Source organism: Pongo abelii, chromosome 18 (genome assembly GCF_028885655.2).
Source record: "Pongo abelii isolate AG06213 chromosome 18, NHGRI_mPonAbe1-v2.0_pri, whole genome shotgun sequence".
NCBI classification, from domain to species: domain Eukaryota; kingdom Metazoa; phylum Chordata; class Mammalia; order Primates; family Hominidae; genus Pongo; species Pongo abelii.
In genome coordinates this window covers 24,099,966-24,125,833 of record NC_072003.2, presented here as the reverse complement: position 1 = coordinate 24,125,833, position 25,868 = coordinate 24,099,966, and the positions used below count along the sequence as shown (strand labels likewise).

General features: G+C 56.1%; 1 protein-coding gene across 1 annotated transcript in view; it reads left to right on the top strand.

Moving 5' to 3' along the window:
• Positions 1–25,868, top strand: part of LOC129050720 (uncharacterized) — a 154,466-nt gene that overhangs the window by 117,372 nt on the left and 11,226 nt on the right. The window contains 21 exon segments of the mRNA XM_054533625.1: positions 1,739–1,876; positions 4,200–4,362; positions 6,953–7,074; positions 7,695–7,835; positions 9,277–9,390; positions 9,492–9,620; positions 10,621–10,782; positions 12,424–12,588; positions 15,516–15,684; positions 16,559–16,743; positions 16,958–17,050; positions 17,198–17,393; positions 18,599–18,783; positions 18,862–18,959; positions 21,770–21,951; positions 23,638–23,843; positions 23,989–24,166; positions 24,727–24,836; positions 25,041–25,124; positions 25,126–25,158; positions 25,274–25,415. Of these exon segments, the coding sequence (XP_054389600.1) occupies positions 1,739–1,876; positions 4,200–4,362; positions 6,953–7,074; positions 7,695–7,835; positions 9,277–9,390; positions 9,492–9,620; positions 10,621–10,782; positions 12,424–12,588; positions 15,516–15,684; positions 16,559–16,743; positions 16,958–17,050; positions 17,198–17,393; positions 18,599–18,783; positions 18,862–18,959; positions 21,770–21,951; positions 23,638–23,843; positions 23,989–24,166; positions 24,727–24,836; positions 25,041–25,124; positions 25,126–25,158; positions 25,274–25,415 (2,995 nt within the window).

Sequence of the window (25,868 nt, the reverse complement as noted above, 5' to 3'; positions counted from 1 at the left end):
GGTTTCGCCACATTGGCCAGGCTGGTCTCGAACTCCTGACCTCAAATGATCCACCCACCTCAGCCTCCCAAAGTGCTGGGATTACAGGCATGAGTCACTGCATCTGGCCCCCCAACATTTTATTATACAATTTTTTAGACACTAAAAAATTGAAGTAGTTTTACAATGAATACCCACATTTATTTTATTTCACATAATCACATAGCTCTCTATCCATCCATCTTATTTTTGGATATATTTCAAAGTAAGTTGCAGATATAATTCCCCCTAAACATTTTATTATCATTAACCACCTTAAAGAAAAGTCCCAACTGGATGCAGTGGTTCACACTTATAATCCCAACACTTTGGGAGGCCGAGGAAGGAGAATTGTTAGAATTCAGGAGTTCAAGACAGCCTGCAACCTAGGGAGACCCCATCTCTACAAAAAATTTAAAAATTAGCCAGGCATGGTGGTGTGTACCTGTATCTCAGCTACCAGGGAGGCTGAGGTATGGAAGAATTGCTTGAGCCCAGGAGGTTGAGGCTGCAGTGAGCTGTGTTCACACCACTGCACACTCTAGCCTGGATGACAGAGCAGACAGATCCTGTCCCTGTCTTTAAAAAAAAGAAAAAAAAATTCCTGCCCTGACAATTTTGAAGTGTCCAGGAAGTTATTTTGCAAAACATCCTCCTAATGTGGATTTGTCTGATTGTTTGTTGAAGATAAGATTCAGGTTGAACATTTTTGACAAGGGGTATCACTAACGTAATGACGCATCTAGTGAGCTCCTTAAAAATACCAGCTCTTGGCTGGGTATGGTGGCTCACACCCGTAATCCAGCACTTTGGGAGGCCGAGGTGGGCAGGTCACCTGAGGTCAGGAGCTTGAGACTGGCCTGGCCAACATGGTGGCCATCTCTACTAAAAATACAAAAATTAGCTGGGCATGGTGGCACATGCCTGTAATCTTAGCTACTCAGGAGGCTGAGGCAGAAAAATCATTTGAACCCGGGAGGCAGAAGTTGCAGTGAGCCGAGATCGTGCCACTGCACTTCAGCCTGGGCAACAGAGCAAGACTCCTTCTCAAAAAACAAACAAACAAACAAACAAACAAACAAAAAAAAACGGCTCTTGAACATCTTCCCAGAGACTCCATTTTTGTAGGTTTTAAGTGGGAGCCCAGAATCTATATTTTTGGTAAGTTCCCCCTCCAGTGATTCTGCTTTTCAGCCAACCTGGAAGTTAGCACATTATTTCATACAATTTTCACAACAACTCATAATAAAATAGGTGTCCTTATCCCTGTTTTTGGATTAGAAGGCTTGGATGGTTAAGGAACTAGCTGGAGATCACTCACCTCTCAGTGGTAGGTCCACACTTGGAATTCTGTTGTGTTTGATGCTGAGACGCCCCCCAGCATAGTTATTTCTGCTAGACTGCCCCCTGCTGTCTGCAACAGTACTACAACTAGAATTCTTGGCTGCTGGTGCCAGGCTGGTAGATATTTTCAAGTTAATGTTATAGCAGGGAGGGCATGAGGAGGTAGTTGCCATGGCCACACTTGATGGCCTAACCTGAGGCTCCAAACGCTCGCATCATCAAAGTTCATCCAGCCCAGGGAGGTGTGGGTCTCTTGGGCCTGGGACTTTGGGAGGCAGAGCCCTCGGCCTAGAGCCAGCATCTCCTGGAATGTTCCATCAGAGCCCTGATGATGAGCTTTATCATGTGTTGTTTTTTTTTTTTTTCTCTGACTCAGCTACACTACCCCAAGGGTGAGGTTCAGAGCATGTTCACCTTGGGCGTGGAGGAGCGTCATTTTCACATCAGCACCCAGCAGGTAGCTGCTAAGGCCGGTCTCACCAACTTCATCAAACTGGAACAGACCTTTCTGCAGGTGTGTGGAGGTCAGCCCAGGGCCAGAGCATGCTGGGGTGGGGGGCCTCTGGGACAGCCCTTTGAGAAAAGAAAAATTGTCCTAGTGTCCTGGTTCCTGGGAGGAAGGACAGACAAGGCTGTGAAATGGACAAAATGTGCTGGATTTATTGAGCTGGATTTATTGCATGGTTTATGGAGCATCTACTAGGTGCCAGGCACTATTTCAGAAGCTGGGGTGTGACCTAAAACAGAACTGATCAATCCTTCCTCTCATCAAGTGTCCACTCTAGCGGGGGAGATTGACTCCCCAAAATCACACAAATGAAATATGCCATATAGTGCTATGATATGGAGAAAACGTACTGAAGTGACTGAGAGTGACCAGGGAGCTTATTTAGATTAGGTGGCCAGGAAAGGCCCCACTGAAGAGACAATACATGAGCTAGTGGTGGATGATAAGCACCAGCCGTTTGAAAATCCGGGGGAAGGCCAGGCATGGTGGCTCGCGCCTGTAATCCCAGCACTTTGGGAGGCCGAGGCGGGTGGATGACCTGAGGTCAGGAGTTCGAGACCAGCATGGCCAACATGGGGAAACTCCATCTCTACTAAAAATACAGAATTAGCCAGGCGTGGTGGCACATGCCTATAATCCCAGCTATTTTGGAGGCTGAGGCAGGAGAATTGCTTGAACCCAGGATGTGGAGGTTGCAGTGAGCCGAGATTGCACTGTGGCACTCCGGCCTGGGCAACAAGAGTGAAACTCCATCTCAAAAAGAAGAAAAGAAAAAAGAAATCTCTGGGGGAGGGGCATTCGAGGCAGGTAAAGAGACTGTGGTATATATACACCGTGGAATACTACACAGTCATAAAAAAGAATGAAATTCTGTCCTTTGCAGCAGTAGGGATGCAATTATCCTAAGTGAACTAGCTCAGAAACGGAAAACCCAACATGGCATGTTCTCACTTGTAAGCAGGAGCTAAACATTGAATACACATGGACATAAAGATGGAAACAGTAAACACTAAGGGATCCAAAAGGGAGGAGGGTGAGAGGGAGCCGAGGGTTGAAAAATTACCTGCTGGGTATGATGTTCAATATTTGGGTGACAGGGACGCAAGAAGCCCAGTCCCCACCATTACACAATATACCTAGGTAACAAACATGCATACTGACCCCCTGAATCTAAAATACATTTTTTAAAAAGAGTATTCCAGGCAAAGGGAACAAGACATGCAAAGGGCCTGGGGCAGGGATGGGTTTGCGTGTTTTAGGAATGGCCAAGGAGCCACTGGGCTGGAGCTGGGTGGGTGGGGTATGGTAGGAGGTGGTCTGATCACACAGGGTGTGTCAGGCCACAGGGAGGCGTTTGTATTGTGTTCTGTCTGCTACTAGAAGCCTTTGAGGCTGTGATCAAATAAATGATGATTTCAGATCCCTCTGGCTGCTGTGTGGGGAGGGACCTACAGGTGGCAGAAGTGAGCAGTGAGGAAGCCCCATAATGGACAGGGGCAGGGCAATAATACTGTGTGGACGAAGCTGGGGGCAGTAGTGCTAGGTTTTAGAGATGTTTAAGAGCAAACTTCCTACCCCACCCCAGCAGTCCCCCTGCAGTGCCCTCAAGTCACCCTCGGACTGTGGTACCCACCAGCAGGGATGGCGTCCCTCTCCAAACCTTTGCACAGGCTCTTCCATCTGCCTAGAGTGCTCCTCCCCACCTCCTCCCCAAGCTTGCTTCTCTGCATTCCTTTCTCCCTTGAATGTCTCTTGTGACCATCCTTGTCACCTTATCCCATCATTTTTTTGTCCTGTGACTATCTCCCTGGGAGCCCCTTAAGGGCCAGGACCAGGTCTTGGCTAGGTCTGTAGCCAGGCACTCAGCACTGGCTTGGGAGATGATACCTGCTCGCTACATGATTGAGAAACCGCAATACCAACTGCGTGGCTCCTACAAGCTCCTCTCCACCGTGTAGCCCTGGGCTGAGTGCACCACTTGTATCATCTTGTAAAGGCTGACACTTTCTGGCCTCTATTTTCTAGGAAACTGAGGCTCAGAGAGGTTGAAAAACGCCCAGAGCCACACAGCTTGGCCATGGGATTGAGATGTGGCTGTTCTGTGCTGTCTCCTGTTGGCCATACTCCCCTCACCCACTCCTCTCCTTTAAATTAGCTGCTCATCCTTAGGAAGCATTTGGGTTTTTGATCCCCTGCATATGTAACCACGCAGGAAACTGTAAATGATCCGCAAATATTCCCTTTTACCTCCTCTGCAAGCTTCTCTTCTTTCCCATCCCAGGCAGAAGCGTGGGTCGGGTTCCCCCGTGACGCCATCATTCTCTTCCAGCTCAGCGCTCTTCCCGGGGAGCTGGTCCTGCAGACCACATACGAGCGAGCTCATGGGACCCGTGTCCTGCGCCAAGTGGTGCTGTGGGATGGCCAGGAGGTGGCCCTCACCGGGAGCCTCTCTGGGCCTTTCCCCAAGCCCGCCAGGAACCTCAGCCTGCAGGGTGAGTGTGTGAGGGGCTGCAGGCAGGGATGGCCCAGTCACTCAAGAAATCATCCCTGGCCAGGCGCGGTGGCTCATGCCTGTAATCCAAGCACTTTGGGAGGCCGAGGTGGGTGGATCACTTGAGGTCAGGAGTTTGAGACCAGCCTGGCCAACATGGTGATACCCCGTCTCTACTAAAAATACAAAAATTAGCCGGGCATGGTGGTGGGTGCCTGTAATCCCAGCTACTTGGGAGGCTGAGACAGAAGAATCACTTGAACCTGGGAGGCAGAGGTTGCAGAGAGCCAGGATTGAGCCACTGCACTCCAGCCTGGGTGACAGAGCGAGACTCAGTCTCAAAAAAGCCATGACTGAGCACCTGCATATCCCAGGTGTGATTCTAGGCACCAGGGGTCCATCAGGAAGCAAGATGGCCCAGGTGTCACCCCTCGGGGAGACAGGCATTGAGCAACAAGACGCACATAAGCAAAATAACATCAAGCATGACCATTTCCACGAGTGGGAAAGGCTGTGAGAGCAAGCAGGGTCTTTGTGGGGTGTGGGCCTCCTTTAGGTGGGGTGGTCTGGGAAGGCGTCTTGGAGGAGGTGACTTCTGAACTGAGATCTGAAGGATGAAAAGGAGCTGACTGAGGGGCAGATCTGAGCAGAGGCACTTCAGGCGGAAGGCCCCGCGTGGAAATGAGCCTTGTGTGTGGAGCAGCAGTAGTGAGGCTAGCATGGCTGGAATGGGGAGAAGGGATGAGGTGAGGCAGGAGGGCTGGGAGACCCAGGTCGTGCAGGGTCTCAGCTCACAGAGTGGAGCTGGGGCTTATCCTGAGTGCAGCCGGGCAAGGAGAAGGGGCCAGGGCATGGAAGGGGTGGCATCCCTGGGCAGTTCTGGTGCCAGGGGAGGTGAGTGCTGATGTAGTGCCAACGACAGCAGCCATGAGCCCTGGGGTCCTCCAGAAACAGGCATCCCTGGAAGGGGCTGTAATTCGTGGCCTGTGCAGCCACAAGACTCAGTTTCTGTGTGAGGAACCCCCTGAGCACAGAGCAGAGCCCGACCCACGACCTGCCAGGTGTGGAGACAGAGTGCAGACCCCAGACTGGAGGCACGGCTTGCCAGGTGGCCTGATGGAATCCTCCCAGCATCACGTTTGCCACATGTGTGCCCTGGAAGACAGAAGAAGTGAGCAGGTCCCCAGCAAGCCAAGGCAGTGTGCATGCGTGTATGTGTGTGCTCACGTGTGCATGTGTGTGTATACATGCACGTGTGTGTTTATTCTGTGTGCTCATGTGTGTATGTGTGCGTGTGTGTATGTGTGTGTATACATGCACGTGTGTGCATGCCTCTGTGTGTGTGTTTATTCGTGCCACCCTTGGTGAGCTACACAGCCTGCAGCCCCACACAGTGGTGACAGTGTTGCAGGTGGGGTCAGCAGGTGGCAGGAACAAAGGGTTCTAGCCCTGCGTGTGGTCAGCCTCCCCAGAACCAATGACTGGGTGATGCCCTGAGAACCAGCCAGTGCCAGTGTCTCTGGGCACAGCTCCTGCAGACCCTCCGAACAGGTGGGTGCCCTTTGTGCAGAGCTCACAGGTCACCAACGTGCAAAGGGGCCTCGGGCAGCCTCCTGCTGTGGGGTCTGGGAAAGCAGGGCTGCTCAGGAGCCTCAGGAGATGGGGTCAAGTGATGCCGGAGGTCAGGGCAGCTTGACTCACCTGGGGGACAAAGGAAGAAAACTCGGGGTGCGGAGGCCGTCTGTTGCGAGGACTCAGCTATGGGGTGCCACCTGTCACACCCAAGATGGAAGGAGAGCACAGGACAGCAGACGGTGGCATGGGGTGTGGGGCTTCCAAGGGGGCGCGGGGCACCTGTGCATGCGAGGCCCCCCGAGAAGGATGTCGAGGCTGTGGCTGCCCCCATCAGCTCCTGATTCAGGATGGTAACAAAGTATTCCGAAACTCAGTGGCATAGAGCAAGCGTGGCACCTTGCTCACGAGGCTGTGGGTCACCTGGGCAGCTTTTCTGGTCTTCCTCATGTTCCAGATCAGCTGTAGGGTGAGCGGGTGGCTCTGCTGGCCTTGGCTGGGCTTTCCGGCCTGCCCAGGGGCTGGCTAGTTGTCAGCTGCGCTAGGACATCCTGAGCTGAAACCAGGCTCTCCCCAACCCCAGGTGGCACCAGCCCACAGGCTAGCAGGGTTTGTTCTCATGTGGCTGGACAGGGCTTCAAGGGAGGAAGCGGGGTGAGGCCTCCTAAGGCCTGGGCTTCGAACTGGTGCTCAGTCAACTTCGCTGAATTTTATTAGCACATCACGAGGCCAGCCCAGCTTCAAGGGCTGGGGAGGCAGACGCCACCTCTTGGAGGAGCCTCAGAGTCTCATTGTAACGGGGCTCCCACAGGGACAGTGCAGGGTGTCGAGTGGTAATGGTGACAAAGTGAGTGTGTAGCTTCTGAGTTTTGTGAAAGTTATCTGGCTGTGTGGCCCCCGAGTGGCCACTTGCGTGAGCTGGCAGTGGCGTCAGCTGAGTCCCCTGAACCCCGTTGGGCCTGGAGCTGCTGACCTCAGCTCACATGCCCTACCCTTTCTGTGTGTCCTCACCCACTCAGTGGAGCTCACCCACCCGCTGCTCCTCCCCCTGCCGCGACACTGCAGCCTCCGCCTGTCCTCAGAGCATTTGGGAGGCAGCCACCGGGATGGCCTGGTTGTCGGCTGGGATGGCAGGGACCAGGTAGGTGTCAGGGCCGGAAGGTGACCCTGGGGCAGAGCTGAACTCCACCCTGCAGGCTGAGTGGGGTCTTTGGGGCCCTCCCCTGCCTGAGGAGCCTTATCTGGGGCCGATGAGGCTGTACCACATCCCCAAGGGACTTGTGGGAGGGCAGCAGGAGACCTGGGTCCCCACAACACCTTGACAGCCACGGCAATGACGGTGGCTAACAGGCCCCGAATGCTTATCCCGTGATAGGTTCTGTGCGTGAACCCACACATCAGCCTCCCATCTGCTCGGCGCTATTAATAGCCCCGTGTTCAGATGACGAAATTGAAGATCTTAGAGGTGCAGCGACCTGCCTGGGGCCACAGAGCTAAGGGAAGACAGTGGAGGAGGAGCGCGATCTCCAGTCCCATCTCTGTCCTGTGTTTGCTCCATCTGCTCCTCTCTAAGCCTTGATTTCCTCCTCTGTGAAATGGGCTGAGCTCTCTGAGGACTTTGCACAGGGATGGGGCTTTTTGCTCAAAGCCACCTGCCCTTTTGCAGCCTTGACCTCGATGGAGAAAGGTGGTCTGTGAGGGTGGGAAACAAGTGCGGCCTGTCTGGGCAAGGCCACTGGCTGAGTCTGTCTCCCTCCCTAGGTGCTGGTCTCTTCGTCCCTGTGGCTGGGGAAGAGTGAGCTGGCCGCCCGCCTGGCCCTGGCTCACCCATTCAACCTCTCTTGGCGGCAAGCCGAGGCCAGTGGCCTTGCTGAGAGCAGGGGTGGCAGGCAGAGCCGGCAGGTGAGTGAGGATGTCCCAGGCGCCCTTGGCCGGGGCTGGAGGTGGGAGCCACTTGGCTGAGCCTGTGGGGCTGGGCACCTCCGGTAGGAGAAGGAGAGTGTGTTCATCAGTGACAAGGACTTCTCCAGAATCATAGCTTCCTGAAGCCTGGGGATCTCTGGGATCCTTCATTCAATCATTCCTTTATCAATACCTCATTAAGCATCTACTGTATACCACGCAGTGTTTGAGGATAGCTCACATTTTAATGTGGGAAACAGGTACAGGCGTCTCTGATTGATCATTTATAGTTGCTTGTTTAGTGGTAGCTTCAGGGAGTGACTGAGGCAGCTGGGCTCCCAGTCTGGCTGGGGGGCGTTGTGTGTCTCCTATCACCTCTCTGAGACTCAGGTTTTTCCATCTGTGAAAGGAAGGACAATAGGCCAGCTGTGTGCAGGCAAAAGACGCTCTCCAGAATTCAAGCCAAAGAATGAATTAAAAAATCAGAAGGTGTGATAAGCACCGTAAAGTAGTAAAGAGGGGCCGGGCGCAATGGCTCACGCCTGTAATCCCAGCACTGAGGGAGGCCGAGGCCGGTGGATTACTTGAGGCCAAGAATTCAAGATTGGCCTGGCCAACATGGCAAAATCCTGTCTCTACTAAAAATATAAAAATTAGCTGGGTGTGGTGGTGTGTGCCTGCAATCCCAGCTGCTTGGGAGGCTGAGGCGGGAGGATCGTTTGAGCCCGGGAGGTGAAGGTCGCAGTGAGCCAAGATCATGCCACTGCACTCCAGCCTGGGTGACAGAGTGAGACTCGGTCGCAGAAGAAAAAAAAAAGATTTGAGATTGAGAGTGACTGGGCAGGTGGGTGGGGCAGCTACTGTAAGGTGGGTGGTCAGTGAGGGCCTCATGGGGGAGGCGGCCCCGGGATGGGAAGGAGCTGGGCTTGCGAGAAGCTGGAGGAGCAGCACTGTAGGCAGCAGGAAAAGCCCGTGCAAAGGCCCTGTGGTGGGAACGAGCCGGGTGCTTCAGGGAGGGCTGGAAGGGAAATAAGATGGGAACAGAGTGACTGGGAGGGATGGGTGACAGGGAGATGAGGTCAGATGGACAGGGACAGATCATGCTGGCCCTGGAGGCCCCAGTGAGGAGCACGATTGCTTTCTGTCTTTGGAAATGCTGAGTCTGGGTGTTGGGGATGAGGCATTTTTTTTTTTTCATTTAAATGCTTTCAATCTCCAGCCCGGGAATGGCTCTGGGCTCTTCCAGAGATGGGGGTGGGCAGGGCAGTCTCTCCACCCTCCATCCTAGTTCCTCTAGGGATATCTGGGGGAGGGGCACCAGCTTCTCCATCCTCCCTAGCATCTCCTTTCCCAACAGAGATGGGGTGTGCGGGCGCCGTTAGCCTCTCCTCTCTCCAACGTGTCCCCCTTTCCCCACCACTGCCCTCCCATCCCAATGCAGGTGCAGCTCACCTGGAACAGAGGACAACCTGCGGCCCTGCAGCTCACCTGGGCTGGCGGGTCCTCAGCACACAGCACCGCCTGGGACGGCTGCCTGGCCGCCTCCCCGGGGCAGGTATGTGGGGCCTGACCGCTGCACCGACTGTGGGGCTCCCCCTCGCTCCAGGCTTCTCAGCTGGCCCCCCAGGTCATGTACCGTATTCTCTTCCCTATCAGCTCCAGGAAACCTGGGGCCTGAACACCCTCCAGGCCTGCGGGAACTTCACGCAGACCCCAGCTGTGTTCGTTGAACAGCTCGACCTGTCCTGGGGCCAACACCGCATGCAGCAGAACGTGACATACGAGGTGAGGTCGGGGGAGCAGCATCTGGGCAGGGAACCCCCAGGCGGCTCCACCTGCCATAGGAGTGTCCGGCTCTGGGACCACATGGTCCTGGGTTCCAGTGCTTGCGGGATACTGGGCAACTCACTTCTCTGCTGTGAGCCTTAGTGTTCTCATCTGTGAAATGGTTCCCTTCCTAACTGGGATGTGGTGAGGGCTCTGGAAGACAAGAAAAGCAAGGGGACCGGCCCGAGATGCTGGGAACAGACGGGGAAGGAGGTGGGATGCTAGGGGCCTTCTCAGGACGGGGCGGAGGGAGATTGGGAGCTCAGGTTCCCGGAGGTATCAGGTCTGGTCTCCTCCAGCATCACTACCTGATAGGGCTCCTCATGGGGCCGAGCACTGTTCTGCAGAGCCTGGGGCAGGAACCAGGCCATGGAGAAATGGGGAGAGCTGGCTCTGGAAGCCCCTTCCTCCGCTGGGCCTCCCACTTTGGTTCCCGGGGCTCTTAGGCATGGCCCCCTAAGTGCTCACAGCAGAAATCCTGCCACGGGCGGGGCATGGTGAATCACACCTGTAATCCCAGCACTTTGGGAGGCTGAGGTGGGGGGATCACCTGAAGTCAGGAGTTCGAGAACAGCCTGGCCAACATGGCGAAACCCCATCTCTACTAAAGAATTAAAAAAAAAAAAAAAAAGAAGTCAGTCATTGTGGCATGTACCTGTAATCCTAGCTATTTGGGAGGCTGAGGTGGGAGAATCGCTTGAACCTGGGAGGTAGAGGTTTCAGTGAGTCAAGATCGTGCCACTGCACTCCAGCCTGGGCTACAGAGTGAGACTCTGTCTCAAAAAAAAAAAAAAAAAAAAATCCTGCCCCAGAGTGTAAGGGGGTGCTGTGGCTGATGAGAGCTCTGACGGCACATTCCTGGCACATGCTCTTGCCTAGGTGAGGGTCTCCAGCTGCAGCTGGCCATGGGCATTCTCTTAGGTGATGAGCCCCTGACCCATGGGCCCTCTCATTCCAGAGGCATTGGCCACCTCAGCCAGACAAAATCATCGTGGAGGCCACGCTGGAGCACGTCCTCGGGGCCTCTTGTACCCGTCAGAGCTTCTGGGGAGAAGTACAGACTGACTATGCACGCTGGCTGCGGCACTCCTTCCACGTGGGGCTCTGTGACCTGCCCAGGGTGAGTCTGCCCTGCAGAAGGGGGCAGCTGGAGGACCAGGGACCCATGGTGAGGGGGCAGCAGGGAGGGTGGTGCCCGCAGAATGCAGGGGTGTGAGCGAGGCAGCCAGACGCCAGCATGGTGGCTCTGCCATTTGCCCGCTGGGTGACTGGGCAGGGCGCATCTTCTCTCTGAGCCTCTGGTGTTTCATCTGATGAAGGAGCAGCAGGTTCCAGCATGTAGAGTGATGGTGAGACTTAAGAGAGACGTGATGCAGGAATGCTCAGCCTTGGTGCCAGGCACATAAGTTAGAGCTGCTGTAGTCATCACTGCCCCAGGGGAGAGGTGTTGGGACCCCTTTTCCTCAACCCCTTTCCCCTCCTGGGATTGGTAGCTGGTTGATTGGTTCTTCCATCCACCAACCCATCCATCCATTCCTTCATGCATCCTTCCATCCTCCTTCCTATCTTCCATCCATCCCCCTATATCTGCCCTCCCACGTACCCTCTCTCTCCACCCATTCATCCTCCAACCCTCCCTCCCTCACATCCATTCATCCGTCCGTCCATCCATCCATCCCTCCCTCCCTCCCTCCATCCCAAGGACTCATACTCTTCTGTAAAGAGACAGATAGTAAATATTTTAGGCTTTATGAACCATTCAGTCTCTGTTCCAACAACCAACTGTACCACTGTCTTGTGAAAGCAGCTATAGACAATATGTAAATGAATCCTTTATTCCAGTAAAAGTATTTACAAGCTGGGCACGGTGGCGCACCCCTGTAATCCCACCACTTTGGGAGGCCGAGGCAGGTGGATCACGAGGTCAGGAGATCGAGACCATCCTGGCTAACATGGTGAAACCTCATCTCTACTAAAAATAGAAAAAATGAACTGGGCATGGTGGCACGTGCATGTAGTCCTAGCTACTCAGGAGGCTGAGGTAGGAGAATCGCTTGAACCTGGGAGGCGGAGGTTGCAGTGAGCTGAGATCGTGCCATTGCACTCCAGCCTGGTGACAGAGCACATCTCTGTCTCAAAAAAAAAAAAAAAAAAAAGTATTTACAAGAGTGGGCAGTGAGCAGATTCGGCCCCAAACCAGTTTCCCACCCCTTATCTTTTCCTCTGTTCATTCAGAAAACATTTGTGTGTTTCACCTATGCCAGGCTGTGCTCTAGGTGCAGGGACTGGATGTGAAAGAGACAGCCTAGGTGCCGGCCTCCTGGGTGGTGCACTCCAGTGGCGCCAGGAAGATAGAACAAACTAGAGATGCATGGTCTATGGTCAGGGTGTGGTAAACGCTGTGCAGGAATGAGGCAGAGAGAGGGGCCAGGGGATTGCAAAAGGGGCCTCACTGGTGAGTGTGAGCCCTGCAGAGGGAAGGGGCCTAAGGCACGACTCTGCCTTGAGGAACACGGGGCAGCCCTTACAGAGGGAGCAAGGGAAGTGAGGTTGGGACAACAAAGCAGCCCACAGGCCATGCCAGAGCCTGGTTTGCCTTAGGGGACGGCGTCTGATTTGCGTTTCTTAGAGGTCAGCTGTGAGCTGGGACAGGTGTGGAGGCTGGGAGGTGGCAGCTGCTGCATTCTCGGTGCAGGGGACTGGGGAGAGAGGAAGCTGCCGTCCCCTGTGCCTGCCTGACACCTAGACTCTCTCGTCCCAGGCCCTCTTGGTCGTCGGGGAACACACCCTGGGCCAGGGTGGACTCCTGCTGCGTTCCCGCTGCCACCTGGGCCTCGCACCAGACCCAGACCACGGCCTGCATCTCAGCTTGACCCTCCAAAACCACAGCAGGCCTCATTCAGCTGACTTCTCCGGGGCACTGGAGGTCGGTGGCCAGGATGGGGCTGACAGTCCCTGGGAAAGATGCCCTGGCTTCCCTCCAGTTCCTCCCTGGCCAGCAGGCCCCCAACTGCTTGGGCGGCCCTGCCATCTAGTGGCCATCTGAGGAACCGCAAACCAGCATTCACTCTGGGTCGGAGGAACACCTGCTGAACCCCAGGCCTAAAGCAGCTCCTCCACAGTCCCAACACCCGGCCCTTCCTATAACGGAGAGGCAGTGGCTGGGCTGCCCAAGTTTGAATCCCAGCCCTGCTGCCTCCTGGTACCTGACCTCCCCTGTAAAATGGGTATAATAATTGTACTGGCCCTATCTCCCATGGGGTTAATATTGCAAGGATTAAATATATTCATAGGCACAGACAGCTTAGAGCAGTGCCTGAGAGAAAACAGCCACTACGTAAGTATTTACTATTAGCCATTATTGGCACCATCTCCTCCCCCTCCTTCCTCCCAGCAGCCCTGGGAAGTAGGAAGGGGCAGAGTTGGCCTCCAATACCTACTCTGCCCTGACCTGGCCAGGTGATCCCAGGAAGGAACCTCTCTGAGCATCTGTTTCCTCATCTGTAGGAGGGGATCAGATATTTCACAGGGTGGTTTTTGGGAGTCTGGATACCGGTTCCCGCTGCCTGCATAGCCAAGGCACGTGACGTAGCAGGTGCTCTCTCGGCGTTTCCATCCACCTCCTCTGTCTCCCTGGCCAGGTGAACTTGACCTTGTGACTTGCCTTTGCTGAGCCTCAGTCTTCCCCTCTGTCAAATGGGAACAAATACCATCTCTCTTGCAGAATCGTTAGGAGGAAACACATTTGTACAACATCTGCATGTAGCAGGTGCTTGTGAGAGGGGGAGTTCCCTCCCTTCCCGGCATCCGAGCTGGATGAGGATGCCGTTTCTGGGTTGAGAGTTCAGCAGCCGTGGCCATTTCAAAGGAGTTTCTCCTTCCAACGTTCTTGTTCTCCGGGACCAACTGTCACTTCCCCGTTTCCAGCCAGGCCCCTGCCTGCCCCCTGCCTGCCCCTGGCTCTGTAAGCCCCGTGCCTGATGGAACTGGAGCCCTGGGAGTGAACCCATGGCGGATGCTCGGCAAGAGGCCGGTCCTCTTGCTTCCCTGTCCCCGATTTATTTGGGACAGCTGTTCTGACCCCTTCTCACTTGCTCCATTCTGGGGTCTGTGGAGTGGTCAGAAGGCTTCCCCAGCCTTGTTTGTTCCTCACCCCAACCCAGTGGCCCCAGGACAGATGAGGGACAGATTCAGGGAGGTCAGGCACTCACCCAGGCTGCACAGAGGCAGGCATGGCCCTTGCTTTTCAATGACACCAAGCGGGGCTGAGCTCAGATGCTGGAAGCCGTCCTGGGCCAACTCCGTGTGGTCTGCTGTAGACCGTCCCCTGCCCCCACCTGCCTGGCAGGATCACATTGTGCTCACTTACATTCCATAGGAGTCCTGGGCTGTAGCCCTATTACCAACTTGGTCTCCTCAGAGATCGACATGCTTCTGCATGTTTAGTAAGCATCCTGTATTTGATTCCTAGGACTACTGTATTAAATTGCCACCAACTGGAAGCCTTAATGCAAAAGACAGGTATGGTGTCACAGTTCTAGAGGCCAGAAGTCCAAAAGCAAGCTGTCAGCAGGGCCACACTCCTCTCAAAGTCCTAGGGAAGATTCTTCCATAGGACCTCTAGCTTCTGGTGGTTGCCAGCAACCCATAGCTGTGGTGGCATCATGCCTCTGTCCCACGTGGTAGCCTTCTGCCTTCTGGGTGGCATCTTCACGTGGTCTTCTCACAGGGACAGCATTCATTAGGTGCGTGACCTGCCTCCATCCACTATGGCCTCAACTGGATTACTTTTGCCAAAAACCTATTTCCAAATAACACCACGTTCACGGGTATAGAGGGTTAGGGCTTCAGCCTATCTGAGGAATGAAATTCAACCCTTAACACGCACGCGCACACACATTCTTAAGTCCTGCTAAGTTTTGTGAAACATTGTTCTGTATCATTTTACAGATCTTGGAGCTAAGGTCCAGAGAGGGTGACACCCTTACTGAAGGGTGCACAGCTTGTTAGCTGCAGTGTCTGGACTAGAATACAGGGTAGCTGAGGCTCCCTCCCCTGCACGGCCTCCTCCAGGCTTGTGTTCTCTTGGGGGCCTCTGAGCCTCTCTCCCACCCCATTCTAGACTCACCTGTCCTGGTCCCTGCCATGCCCCCAAGGCTGGGCACCTGCAGGGATTTAGGTAAACTGCCCAGTGCCTGGGGTGTTATGCCAGGTGTGCCCATGTCTCCTTGAACTTGCTTAGACCTTTGCAGTGGTTCCCATGCAAACTCGGAAAGCCTGGGCTGTAGCAGAAACACCAGGGCACTGGGAATGTTAGAAATGCCAGGGCCTGGGGCCCCCAAAACCAATTAAGTCAGTGTCTGGGTGGGGCCTGGGCAGCAGCCATCTCTAAGCCACCCTGTGGGTGGCTGCTGCTGGGATGGACTCCTAGATGGGTATTTTTAAAAATTAAAAAAATTATTTGTCATGAGACTGGCTAGGTTTTGTATTTTTGGTAGAGACAGGGTTTTTGCCACATGGCCCAGGCTGGTCTGAAACTCCTGGGCCCAAGCGATCCACCCACCTTGGCCTCCTAAAGTGCTGGGATTACAGGAGTGAGCCCTTGAGCCTGGCCCGGAGTATTTTCATAAGTGCTTTCTGTAATGGGGCACTGGGGGCCTTAGATAGGGGTATGGCGTGGGGAACCTGGTGCCCCGGAGATCGGGCGTGGGTATTGTGCCTTCCCTTGGTTCCCTACAGGTCCAACAGCAGCCTCCCCAGCCAGCCCCTTCCTGAGCCTGGGGCAGGGAGGGGAGACACCAGGGACAGGGCATGGGCCAGGCTCCACTCAGGCCTCTGCCCTCCCCCTCCCAGCTTCGTGGCTCCAAGGCTCAGCGGGTTGGCCTGCTGGGCCGTGTCTCCACCTCAACTTCTCAAAGCCTGGTCCGGTTGGAGGGAAATGTGGACAACAGAGAGGAGAAGGTGTGGCTGTCTGTGTTCCGGGCCCCAAGCTGTCTCCAGGCCTCTGTGGCCCATGAGGAGGGTGAGTGGCAGTTGGGTCCCAGCTCAGCTAGCTGGGCACGGCCCCTGTTGGCTTAAGAAAGGACGGGGGTCTGGGCGTTAAGATCTCAGAAGTCAGGGCTGGGTGCCGGGGCTCATACTTGTAATCCTAGCACTTTGGGAGTCCGAGATGGGTGAATTGCTTGAGCTCAGGAGTTGGGGACCAGCCTGGGCAACATAGTGAGACCCCGTCTCTACTTAAAAAAAAAAAAAAAGGGGGGGGGGGCCAGGCGCGGTGACTCACGCCTGTAATCCCAGCACTTTGGGAGGCCGAGGCGGGCAGATCACGAGGTCAGGAGATCGAGACCATCCTGGCTAACACAGTGAAACCCCATCTCTACTAAAAATACAAAAAATTAGCCGGGTGCAGTAGCGGGCTCCTGTAGTCCCAGCTACTCAGGAGGCTGAAGCAGGAGAATGGCGTGAACCCGGGAGACAGAGCTTGCAGTGAGCCGAGATCGTGTCACCGCACTCCAGCCTAGGCGACAGAGCGAGAATCTGTCTCAAAAAATGAACAAACCTGGTGGGGTGGCGGTGATTTGTTCCTATGGTCCCAGCTGCTGGGAGTGAGCTGTGATCCTGCCACTGTACTCCTGCCTTGGTGTCTCAAAAAAAACCTCAGGAAACCCCATTAAGACTTCATGGCATCCCTAACAGACTGCTGTGTCAGGGGAGGGGACAGAAGAGGGGGCTTCAGGTGGCTCAGGAGGTTGCTTTAGGTGGTGCAGCTCAAGGTTCTCAAATCCTAGGGCCTTGAGGCTTGGCCTGGGGCAGTGGGAAGCTACAGAAAGCGATGGAGGAGGAGTGGGCAGCTAGAGACAAGGTGGGGGCACCAGCAGGTCCCTTTCTGGCTCCAGGGGGCAGAGAGGAGAGTGTGGTGCTGCGGGCATGTGCCCACGGGCGGACAGCCGAGGCAGAGGTCCTGTTCCGGGATGGCAGGCAGCCCTCCCAGCCGCTGGGACGCCTGACCCTGCAGGCTGCCAACCAGAGCCTCCTGCTGGCCGCGTGCGGCTGCCAGGGGGTCCTGCTGGGCCGTGTGGAGGTGAGAGGGCCTGGGCTGGGACACAGGGAAGGGGTTACCGTTCTCTCACTGGGTAGAGGCCCCCGTGCCAGGAGCCCCGAGCCCTTGGGGTCCAGCTGTGCCCAGAAACCAGGGCAGACGACCCCATGGTGAGGCCCACACCTGCCGTTGGCACCGAGTACCTTGTGTCCACTTCATTCCTACGACGCCCCAGCCTCTTCCTCTGTCCTCACAGTCCAGGATTGCAGCAGTTGGCTCCCAGGTGCAAGCCCGGCTGGAAGAGAAGGTTCAAGGCTTGGGTGCCTCTGTGAGAAGGTTCCAGCAATTGGTGGGTAGCACAGGAGGGGAGGGTGGGGCTCAGGGTGGAGAGGTCCCCCTCTGGCCTGGCTTGTAGCCCCCACTCACCAGGCAGGAGGGTCTGGGGCTCTCTCTGCCCTGGACCTCACCCTGATTCTGCCTCGGTTTCCCTGCCCAGGTGCAGCCGGCCGGCACCCTGGACGGCGTGGCAGGCCTCCTGCTGCAGCTGTCCCAGGCGGGGCAGGAGGCCATGCAGGCGAGTGGTTGGGCAGTAGCCACTTTGTGGGCCCAGAGCCAGGCACTGACCCAGCACCTGCCTCTTTACCTGGAGTGGCTGCAGGTGGGGCTGGAGCAGCTGCGGGAGGAGCTGGAATGTAAGTGCGGGAGGGAGGGCTCAATCCCGTGCAGAAATCAATGCCCCCCATCCCCACCGGGGCCCTAAGCGCTCACATTGGCCTGTGGCACTGCTTCGATCAGAAATGTGGCCTCGCTTCCCATGGGCCTGCAGCCCAGCTGTGTTTAGCGCCCCGCCTTATTTCTTACAGATCTACAGCCTTCGTTTTTTCTTGGTCTGCTGTGTCATTCTTACAGTCTCCAAGCTCATCTCCCTTATGCCTGCTGCCTAGGTTTTTTCAGTCTCCCACCTGCTTTCTTTTGAGTATACAGCCTTGTTTCTGTGAAGCTCACTGCCACAGCATCTCTTTCTGGTTCCACAACGAGCTCAGTGTGGCCATGTGGTCGTTAAAGGCTCACACCTGCTGCCCCAACTGGCCTCGCGGCAGGACTGGGAACCTCTGGCCTCTCCGCCATCCAGGGCTAATGCCCAGCGCAGCACAGAGCCCCCAAGGCCCTGCCCAGCGCCAGGGTGGGCATCCCTCTGACTGGCTGTTGAATGTTACCTCCCCATCCTCCCTGCTGTGCCGGAGTGTTCCTGTTGCCACCCCCAGGGCAGTGAATTGGGAGGAATGCCCCAGGATGCCTCACAGCGCTATTCACGGCTGTGATTTATTATAGTGAGGGGATGCAGGAGTGTCAGCACAGGCAAGGAGGCTGGGGCGGAGTCTAGGGAGAACCAGGGCCAGTGCCCAGTGCCCAGTGTCCTCTCCCAGTCCCAGCGCTTTCACACAGGATGCACTCAGCTGTCCCAGCTGTCACCAGAGCAGCTACTGGGAGACTCAGCACCCAGGGTTTTTATTGGGGGCTGCCACACTGGCAGGTGCTGTTTGGCACAGACTACACTGTCAGACTCCTAGGAGGCAAGCAGGGGTCTGGCATCAACCACGTTTGTACAAACAGTTCAGATGCAAGGAGCCTCATATCAATTCTAGGACTGGTGGGAACCCTCCCCCAATCCAAGTTCCCAGACAAACTTATAAGCAGGCCTTGCAGAGACGGCTCAGGCCTGCTGTGACAACTCCCCTGCAATCTCCAGTGCTGCTGCTCTGTTCCTGTTCCCCCAGCTCCCCACATCTTAATCCCAGGAACAGGCCCTATCTCCTTGAGGCCTGGGCTGTCTGGGCAAGGCTGGTTCTCTGATCTGCCCTGAGGTCTCACGGTGGGTGGTGGCTGCCTGTTGCAGGGCCCCTGGCCACACTGAAGGATGCCTACCTGGAGGTGACACTGCGGCCCCTGGAGGAGGTGTGGCGGGAGCGGGCAGAGGAGGCCATGCGGCGGCTGCAGGCCTGGGTGCCCGGGATGCCAGGCAATGGGGGTCCAAGGCCCATCAGGGTGGCCCTGGGGGCTGTGAAAGGAGCCCTGGAGCTGGTGAGTGAGAGCAAGGATGGGGCGTGGCTGGCAGGTGAGGATGACTGAGCCAGCTCTCACTGTCCCCTCCCTCTCCAGGCCGCCCACCAGATGCTGTCCTGGGCTGAGGCCACGTTCTCACGGGCACTGAAGAGGTTCTGCAAACCGCTGCTGGACCTGTACAGCCTGTCGGCCAGGTAACTTGGGGTTTGAGAGTAGCGCATCCTGCATGCCTGCCACATACCAGGTGCAGTGCTGAATGCTTTGACACCCTCCCACATACTGACTCGTGTGACCGCCCTGCCCAGAGGCTTCTTCTCTCCTGTTTCACAGATGAGGAAGCTGGGCTTTCTTCCTCGCTCCATAGATACCTCGTGAGCACTGGCCCAGGGCAGGCCGGATTTTAGGAGCTGCAGAGAGCGCAGTGGCTGAGGCTGACCCTGCCTTCAGGAAGCTCACTTTAACTCAGACACGAAGCACAAGGAAGGGCTTGTCATCTACACCAGGGCTTGCACAGCTCCCTGCAGAGGGCCTGAGAGTCACATCTTAAGCAGGCTATTCGGCTCTGTCACATTTCCTTGCTTTTGTTTTGTAATCTTTATTTATTTTTTGAGATGGAGTTTTGCTCTTGTTGCCCAGGCTAGAGTACAGTGGTGCAATCTTGGCTCACTGCAACCTCCACTTCCTGAGTTCAAGCCATTCTCCTGCCTCAGCCTCCCTAGTAGCTGGGACTACAGGTGCTCATGCCATCACACCCAGCTAATTTTTTGTATTTTTAGTAGAGAAAGGGTTTTGCCATGTTGGCCAGGCTGGTCTCAAACTCCTGACCTTAGGTGATCTACCTGCCTTGGCCTCCCAAAGTGTTGGGGTTACAGGCATGAGCCACCGCACCTGGCCTCTTTTGTAATAATCTTTTAAACACACAAAAACCCTTCTTACTTGCAGGCTGTGCAGAAGCTGGCCACAGGCTGGGGCCCACTGGTCACCATTTACCACCCCTGAGCTATACGTTAGGTTGCAAATGCTAGAGAAGGAACATCGGTGAGATGGGGGTGGGGGGTGGATCCTATGAAACGGTGGGGCCGTGACTGGCTTTGAGGAGAAGGTAGAGTTTCAGCAAGAGCCACGGGGCCAGCGTGGGAAGAGCGCTCCAGGTGGGGGTCACCACTGCACAAAGGCCTGGGAGAGGGATGTGCCTGGCCTGTTTTTGAGATGGAGTCTTATTCTCTGTTGCCCAGGCTGGAGTACAATGGTGTGATCTCAGCTCACTGCAACCTCTGCCTCCCACGTTCAAGCGATTCTCCTGCCTTAGCCTCTCAAGTAGCTGGGATTACAAGCATTTGCCACCAAGCCCAGCTAATTTTTGTATTTTTAGTAGAGACAGGGTTTCACCATATTAGCCAGGCTGGTCTCAGACTCCTAAGCTCAAGCAACTCGGCCTCTCAAAGTGCTGGGATTATAGGCATGAGCCACCGAGCCCAGCCCCGTCTATTTGAATATCAAGCTGGCGGGGCTGGAGCAGAATGTCTGCAAGGGAGAGTGAATGTGACCGGGAGTTCCCAAGACTCGGGAGGCAGGTGGGGGGGGCGGGGCTCAGGTGGTCTCTGGCTTATGCTGTGACCTAGGAAGGACGTGATCGCCCTTTTACTTTAAAAGACGTCTTTGGCCCCTGTGTTGAGAACACGGGGGTGGTGGATAGAAGGGGGGAGCCCAGTTTACAGCAGGGACCGGGGGACCCAGTATCCTTTCCCCTCACAGGCACGAGGCCCACCAGGAACCAGGCTCCAGGCAGGGAGGCAGCTGCCCCTTCCATGCTGGTAGCCTCGCAGAGCATCTGGAATCCGGCTCTCCCTCTAACTAGGATTCCTCTGCTTCAGTGCTCTGTGCCTCAGTTTCCCCAGCCATGAAATAGGGACTAAACCCACATCATGGGGAAAAGGCTCCCTGTGATACAAGTTCCTGCTCTTGCCTTCCTGCGGTCAGAATGGAGGCTGATGAAGGGAGGAGCTCCCAGGGCGGGGTCTGGCTTGGCTGAAGAATGACCTGCCTGGTTACTCACCTACCTGGTGAGTGGGATCCGGTCACTGCTAGGTGGAGGTGCCAAAACATGGATTCAGGTGGCAGGGAGGGAGTTGAGGCTGCTTCCTGCTCCCAGCTGCAGGGCCTCTGGGTTCCTAGAAGTAAGCAAGTGAGGCCACCTACCCCTGCTCCCTCTCTACTGGCCCATCAACAGCAGGGTATGGGATGTTTGTCTTCCCACTACACCCCCACGTGAGCTGAGATCCCCCTGATCATTCAAAATCTCACAGGCTTGACCCCTACTCTAGATCCCAAGAAAGTTCCAGTCCTCCCCTAAACTGTAGAAATTTCCTAGACCTGTTGGCTGGGCACAGTGGCTCACACCTGTAATCCCAGCACTTTGGGAGACCGAGGTGTGCAGATCAGTTGAAGTCGGGAGTTTGAGACTAGCCTGGCCAATGTGGTGAAACTCCAACTCTACTAAAAACACAAAAATTAGCCAGGTGTTGTGGTGGGCACTGGTAGTCCCAGCTACTCGGGAGGCTGAGGCAGGAGAATCACTTAAACCCGGGAGGCAGAGGTTGCAGTGAGTTGAGATTGTGTCACTACACTCCAGCCTGGGCGACAGAATGAGATTCTTAAAAAACAAAATCTCCTAGACCTTCCAGCTCCTGTCCTCGGCATCCCCACACATAAGCCCATGCTGCCCAAGACCCGGGGAGCAGAGTAGGCATGACATCGGACATCTGTGTCCTCAAAATGGGGCCACTTGTTTTTGTCACCAGCCATCATCTACCACCTCTGCTGTCATACCGGCCTCTGTCCTCCTCATGACAGGATTTCCCAAAACAAGGACAGCCCTTCTCTGAAAGGCACCCTCATGCTCTCCCCTGCAGAGCTCTTCTTGCGGACCTAGAAGCTCCCCTCTGCAGCCAAGGGAAGCAAGGCTCGGGCAGGCACAGTGACTTGTCCTCTGCATTCCCTCCAGGAACCGCTCAGTGGTGGTGACGCTGCCACTGTTGCCTGCAGGGGACGAGCCCCTGGACGTGGCCCGGGTGACCAGCTACCTCATGGAGAAGCTGCTGCGGCCGCTCCGAGAGCTGTCTGGGGCCAACGTGCTGGCAGAGTACTACTGGCTCAGACGCCGCCTGCTGGCGGGCACCTGGGAATGTGAGTCCTGCCCCGGGCTGTGCCGCCCTCCTCTCTGGGAGCCCCCTGCCCCGTGGGCACAGGGAAGCCTCCATAGGCTAGTGGCATCACAGTGCCAGGCCCAGAGCTTACTGGACTTCCCAAGGTCCTATGGGACTAGGGCTGAGGCTACACATCCTGCTTTTGTCCAGAATATAAGTCCTGGCCCCGTAGAGGGGTGAGGAGGGCAGTTTAGGGCTTCAGGCCAGCTCCCTCCCTGCGGGCACTGCTGGAGAAGACGGCAGCCCTCCAGTTCCAGCTGGAAGAGAACTGACTTCAGACTCGCCGGTCAGAGGTGACCTGCAGCCAAGGGCTGGGGAGCTTGCGTGTGGCTCAGGCTTGCTGTGTGGCCAGGCCAGTCTAACCTCTATGGGACTCGGTTTCCTCTACCATGAAATGCTGTGTGGCCAGGTGAATCTAACCTGTGGGACTCTGTTTGCTCCACCGTGAAATGCAGGTAACAACGTGGCTCGCTCATATGGGTAATGGGCATATACTGTTCTTGATGCAGGGGGAGCCCCTCATGTCTGTGGGGGAACCCCGGTACCCAGGCTTGGCAAGGAGTGCTTTGTGTGTGGGGTGGGACTCACACCCAGGCCCAGGGCTCCCAAGAAGCGTGGGCACAGTTGTCTAAGCAGCACGTTGGTGTTGTAGAAAATGGCCTGGTCTTCAAGTTCCGTGTGTGTGACCGTGGGCTTCTCTGTGCCTCTCAGTTCTGACAGCTGCCCCTGGGGCTGGTAGTGCCTCCCTCAGGATGCTGGGATTGGCCAACAGGTGTCTGGCTGTGCACCATAGATGGTGCTTCCTGGCCACGGGCAAGGGCACCCCCACCCCCAAGCCACAGCTCAGGGGCCGCACTGGCTAGACTTGTCAGACCTCCTTCTCAGGCCATCTGTTCCCTACCCTGAAGAGGGTAGGTCTGCAGGACACCAGTCTTGTGTTTGAGGGACCCTTGGGCCATCCACTTACATAGTGAATGTTTCCCTGCTCCCCGCCAGCAGCTTCATTGAGATTAAATGGATGACCTGTATGATGTGTGACATTTTTTTTTTGAGACTAGGTCTCACTCTGTTGTCCTGGCTGGAGTGCAGTGGCGCGATCTCGGCTCACCGTAGCTTTCACCTTCTGGGCTCAAGTGATCCTCCTGCCTCAGTCCCCCAAAGTGCTGGGATGGCTTAGCGCCACCGTGCCTGGCCGATGTGTGAATTTTAAGTGTACAATTCAGTGGCTTCTAGTTTATTCAGAGTTGTGCATCCATCACCACAGTCGATTTTAAAACGTTTTCATCACCCTAAACTGAAACCCTGCAGCTACCAATCTGCCTTCTGTCCATAGCTGTGCCTGTTCTGGACATTTTATGTAAACAGAAGCATAGCCCATGTGGCATTTGAGCCAGGCTTTTTTACTTAGCACAGTATTTTTGTAGCAGGTCTCAGGACTCCTTTCCTTGTTAGAGCTGAATTGCCAGTAGACCTTCAGCTCATGTCGTCTTGAAGCCGGTGAGGGATTCCTGGGCCTCTGGCTGCTGCACCAGGGGAGGGGGAATCCAGGCCTCAGGGCAGGCTAAGCCAAAGCTCTAGGCATCGGGGCACCCAGCAGGCATTGGGCTCCTACTGCGGTGGGTGGAGCTGGCCCCACTTACCCTGCCTTTGGGCTGCTTCTCCCCAGACCATACCCTGGTGGCCGGGGCCCAGCACGTGGTGACCTTCGATGGCCGGGTATGGGACCTCAGCGCCCAGTGCGGCAGCATCCTTCTGGCCCAGGACTTTGCTCACAACACATTCTCGCTGACGCTGAGTCGGACAGGCTCGGGGCTCACGGCCCTGTTCGTGGAGCTTAACCACAAGACCCTCATCTTCTACCCCAGTCTGCAGGTGAGCAGGAGAGGCGTGGCAGCCTGCAGGACTGAGCCTCCCCTGGAGACTTGTGCCCATGGCAGGTCGCCTGGGGGGATGGCACTTTCAAGCTTGTCACCTGGCTGTGGGTCAGACCTCGTGCCCAGCCCCCTCTGGCCCACAGGCCTACAGGCTGTACAACTCCTCCCTGCCGGGGGACAGCTGTCCGGACCTCAAGCTGCATCCTGCCACGACAAGGAAGGACGTCTCCAGGATTGAGTTGGCCAGTGAGGATGGGGTCTCTGTCTCCTGTGACGTGCCCACCGGCCTCTGCAGCCTGACTCTGGGCCTCTGGCAGCATGGTGGGTCTGGGCCCCAGGAGGGTTGGCCCCACCTACAGAGGACTCTTTGGGATTCACCCCTTTAAGCTTCCAGGGTGGCAGGGGGCTACCGTGCATGCAGAGCCTCTGCCGGCCTCGTCTCTAGCATGGCAGTGTGTGTGCCCTCAGCTCCTCATCTAGCCTCATGCCATTGACCCCGTGTCCAGATGACCGCACAGAGGCCCAGGGCTTTCTGTCCCATCCCTGGGACACGCGGCTCCAGTGTGGAGTTGGCCCTTCTGTGGTCCCTCTGCCAAGGAACACAAAGGAAGGGCCTGGATTCCAGCCACTCGAGCTGAGGACATGGGGAGGGGATGGGGGACACACATGCTGTCCTGAGCCCCTGTGCTTTCTCTTCCTCCTCTGATGAGGGTTTAGAGCCAGGGCCTGGACTCCAGGAGTCCGGGGTGGAGGTGGCGGGACTCTACTGCTCCTCTGTGTGCCTCAGGCTCATCTCACACACAGGTCCTGAGGCAGCAGGGCTAGGGCTGGGGGAGGATCACAGGCTCTTACTGCCACCTCAGTTTCCCTCCTCCCCACAGGCATATCCGCTGGCCTTCTGGGCACCAACGACAATGAAGTAGGCAATGAGCTGATGTTGCCGGACGGCTCTATGGCACACAGCCTGGAGGAGCTCAGCCTGGCCTGGCAGGTGAGCAGGTACACCTGCCTGTCCTTCCGGCTGAGGTTCTTGAGGGCTGCTCACTGCAGAGTCCCAGGAGAGGCAGGCGACCTGATGGCTCTGTCCTGGGAGTTCCTAGGCCCAGGGTTTGGGGGAAGTCTCCTGCTGAGGCCAATATATGTGGGGAGCCACAAGGTCCAGCAGGAGGCCTGAGTCTTGCGTCCATCCTGCCAGGTGGGTGGTGACTGCAGGGCCACCGAGAAGACTCAGCAGGCCTGCCCAGGACAGATCCCCACCTGCCGGGCCTTCTTCGAGGACCCCCAACTCCAGCTTGAGGAACTGCTTCCGGGTGGTGAGTGTGAGCCTGGCCCATGGGGTGCAGAAGGCCCTTTCCCTGATCAAGCCTAGGCCCCTCCTCCTTGCCATTCCTCAGGGTGTGGACAGTGACTTGGTGTCCCTGATTTCAGGTAGACCCTACACCATTCCTCAGCCTGTGTGTGCAGGACCCCTGTGGCACCCAGCAGCTCCAGCCTGCCTGCAACTTGGCAGCCGCCTACATCCACCTGTGTGGCCGGGGCTTCGTACCCCTGGCCCCTCCTCCACAGTGTGGTAAGCTGCCCCAGCCATCTGGCACTCTGCCCCCTGTCTGGCATCTGCCTTCCAGCCCAGAGGGAAAACCAGTCCCTTTCTCTCACCCGGGACGACAAATAATTGTCATTCAAGGAGCTAAGAGTCACAACATTTATTAAGAAAGGGAGTCCCAGTGACTGTCACATACTGCCAGTTTGGATGTGTGTCCCCTCGAGGGGGTACATGCCTCATGGATGGCCTAGTGCCCTCCGTTTGGTGAAATTAGTTCACATGAGAGCAGGTTGTTTAAAAAGACGCTGGCAAGGCTGGGCACGGTGGCTCACACCTGTAATCCCAGCACTTTGGGAGGCCGAGGTGGGTGCATCACGAGGTCAGGAGATCGAGACCATCCTGGCTAACACAGTGAAACCCTGTCTCTTCTAAAAATACAAAAAAATTAGCCGGGCATGGTTGCCGGCACCTGTAGTCCCA